Raw genomic sequence first — 3072 nt, 5'->3', positions numbered from 1 at the left:
TTACGTGATTTATAAATTAATGTAAATATTTTTTTCTAAGCTTTCAATCTCAGTTCTGTAAACTCAGTATTGTTTGTGCACGTTATGCGGTGAGTGGTAAATATCGTTTGGTCCATACGAGCTATAAAACTTTTGTAATCTACATCAGTTGACAGCCCTACGTGTTGAAAAAATGTAAGTTTTTAACTTTTTTTCCGATTTTAGTACTAATCTATTGCACCACGACAGAATTTTGCATCTATTTTAACCCTGTAAAAGGATTTTTTATTTCGTTAAGTAAATTCGGAGATGTAAATTGATCTGCAAAATACCGACAATTTGGCCACTCCAGCATCTCCTTAACCAAATATACGACAAAGTCGGAGAAATGCAGTGTAGACTTTGCAATGATAGATTCCAATAAGCCCTTGGCCTCGAAACTTTGGAATTTTGCAATGCGTTCATTGAATAACAGAGAATGCGGTGATTTAGAAGATGCGGACACACTGCAAGGGAATTCCTTGTATGGTACAGACAGTGATATCATTGTCAAATGGATTAACGTTAATGAAATAAGAAACAGAAAAGTTAAAGCATTTAATGAAATTAAAGCTCTCGATAAAAATTCTACGAATATTTATTGTCCGTCGCTCATCGATGATTACTATCCAAGTAGACCTAAGGAATTAGAATTATTGAATTTGTACGATTTTGCCAGATTTTGGGAAATTACGAGACAGATGCCAAAAAATGACGAGGTCGAATGTTATAAACTTGTTTTGGATTTATTTATAAAAAAACGAAAAAAATGTTATTTGATTAACCATTATCGATTTAATGTGAAAACTGAACCCGAAAAATACTTTTACTCGTTGCTTCTTCTGTTTAAACCGTGAGAGATTTGAGTGAACTCAAAGGTGCATACGAGACTTACACAGATGCCTTTAAGAATTCAGCGTCTGCTTTGACGAAGGCAATGAAATATCACGAAAGGCTCGAAGAAATACAAAAAGCTTTTGTGAACGTTGTTTAAATTAATCGAGAAGCGCGAAAATGATCTAAAGACAGCAGACAGAGACAAATGCGATGACGATGGACTGGATTGTAATCCGATAGAAGCTGACGACGCGATGAAAGATCTGGTAGATTTTGATAAGATTGACGTCCCGATTGATTTGTCGCAAATGATGTCGCGATTGAACGAAGACCAGAAAAGAATCTTCGATAGAGTATGCCAAGTTTTACAAAATAAAAGTCAGATTCTGCGACTGTACGTTAGTAGCGAGGGTGGTACAGGGAAAAGTTTTCTTATTGAAACGATTAAACATTGGATCAGAATACATTTGGGAAAAACGATTGCCATATCTGCTCCCACGGGTATCGCGGCATTCAATATCGATGGTTTGACGATCCATAGAATGTTTCAGCTACCCGTTACCAATGAATCTACGGCAAAGTATACGCACTTGTCAGACATGGTCTTGAAAACTTTGAGAGACAAATTCAAGACTGTCGAATTATTTATAATCGATGAAGTATCCATGATTTCGAATGTAACACTTATGTTTATCAATCTGAAACGACAATGTGAAATCTTCGATACGACAGATACAGATGATGGTTTCTTTGGCAGAAAACATATTCTTCTATTTGGAGATTTGTTGCAGCTTCCCCCTGTAAAAGAACAATCTCCGTTCGTTAAAATGTCTCGATCAGAGATTCAGAAGTATTTGGGTATTATGGGTGGATCTGATTTGTGGAGATTGTTCGATTACGACGAACTCTTGATTAATATGCAACAAAGAGGCGACAACGCATATCGCGATATACTTTCTAGAATACGAATAGGTTTGGTAACGGGTTTGGACATCGATGTTCTTCAGTCGAGAAAAATTCATTTCCAAGGAAGTAGTTGCGATGAAGGATTGAATGAGCTTTGCACTTATATGTCTCAATTACCGGTTGATACAATATGTTTATTACCCACGTGTTATTTGTGCAAGGTTTTGAACACGGCAATGCTGAATAAAATTGATAGTGATGAAATTCTACTTATAGCAGAAGATCATGTCGACTGTGCTCCAGTAATAAGAAAAAAAGTGCACAAAATTTTGGCCGACAAAGATGACAAAGTTTCGGAAACAGCTGGCATTGAAAGAGTAATAGCGATTAAAATTGGCGCTAAAGTGATGATTCGACGAAACATTGATGTAACTTTGGGACTTGTCAATGGAACGATACGCAATGTAGTTGCAGTTAATCGTTCTGTTGATGGAAATCGTATTGATTCCATTAAAATAGTTATTTCGGATATAACAAAGAAATCACAATAACAAAAGTAGATATTAAATTCGAAGTATTCCACAAAATGGTGGTACATCGAAAACAATTTCCATTGTCTTTCAGTTATGGAATAACTATACACAAAAGTCAAGGAATTACGTGTAAAAATGCAATGATGGATCTAGGAACGAGTGTGTTCAGTCATGGTCAAGCTTATGTAGGTCTGTCACGAGTGAGTACACTGGAAGGCCTACATTTGATAAATTTCAATCCGGCATCCGTTAAATCAAATTCGGGAGCCATTGTAGAATATAATCGATTGAGATCTGTGTTCAAATCTCATCTACCCAAAATCAATTCGTCGAAAAAAAGGCTGTGAAAATTCACGACTGTCGGTGGGCCATACCTAATATCATTGATGATGTTCAGAATTATGGTTGCGAGGAGCCAGAAAGTATAGTTACATGGGGAATATATGGCCTCCACAATGATGATCGTATTTCGTGTTACGCTAATGTCATATTGCAATGTGCGTTTTATTGTGTACGTATCAGGCAACAAATGCTGAAAAATAAAGTATCGAACGTATTGACTGATGCTATCTGTGCGTACGCTGCGCGTAAGTGTTGCAACATTCTTGCGGTTAGAAGATCTGTCGGAGATCGCTTCGAAGATCAAACACAACAAGATGTTTCACAATTGTTTACGGATCTAATATCGACGTATTCCGAAATCAATGATGTATTAGAACTCGAATTGAAGTACATAATATCTTGTTCAAATGCCAAATGTAATTAGAGTGTAACTACG

The 3072-nt window shown here is 36.4% G+C and overlaps 1 protein-coding gene across 1 annotated transcript; it reads left to right on the top strand.

The window, feature by feature from the left end:
• The first annotated feature begins 1025 nt into the window (after window positions 1-1025).
• On the top strand, window positions 1026-2641 carry LOC108770857 (ATP-dependent DNA helicase PIF5-like). The gene is given in 2 exon segments (XM_018522591.1): window positions 1026-2291; window positions 2294-2641. Coding segments are annotated over 2 exon segments (1530 nt in total). The 5' UTR covers window positions 1026-1109.
• The last annotated feature ends 431 nt before the right edge of the window (window positions 2642-3072 follow it).

This window comes from Trachymyrmex cornetzi, unplaced genomic scaffold (genome assembly GCF_001594075.2).
Source record: "Trachymyrmex cornetzi isolate Tcor2-1 unplaced genomic scaffold, Tcor1.1 scaffold1370, whole genome shotgun sequence".
NCBI lineage: Eukaryota > Metazoa > Arthropoda > Insecta > Hymenoptera > Formicidae > Trachymyrmex > Trachymyrmex cornetzi.
The sequence above is the reverse complement of the archived record's forward strand: the minus strand, read 5'-3'. Positions and strand labels throughout refer to the sequence as shown.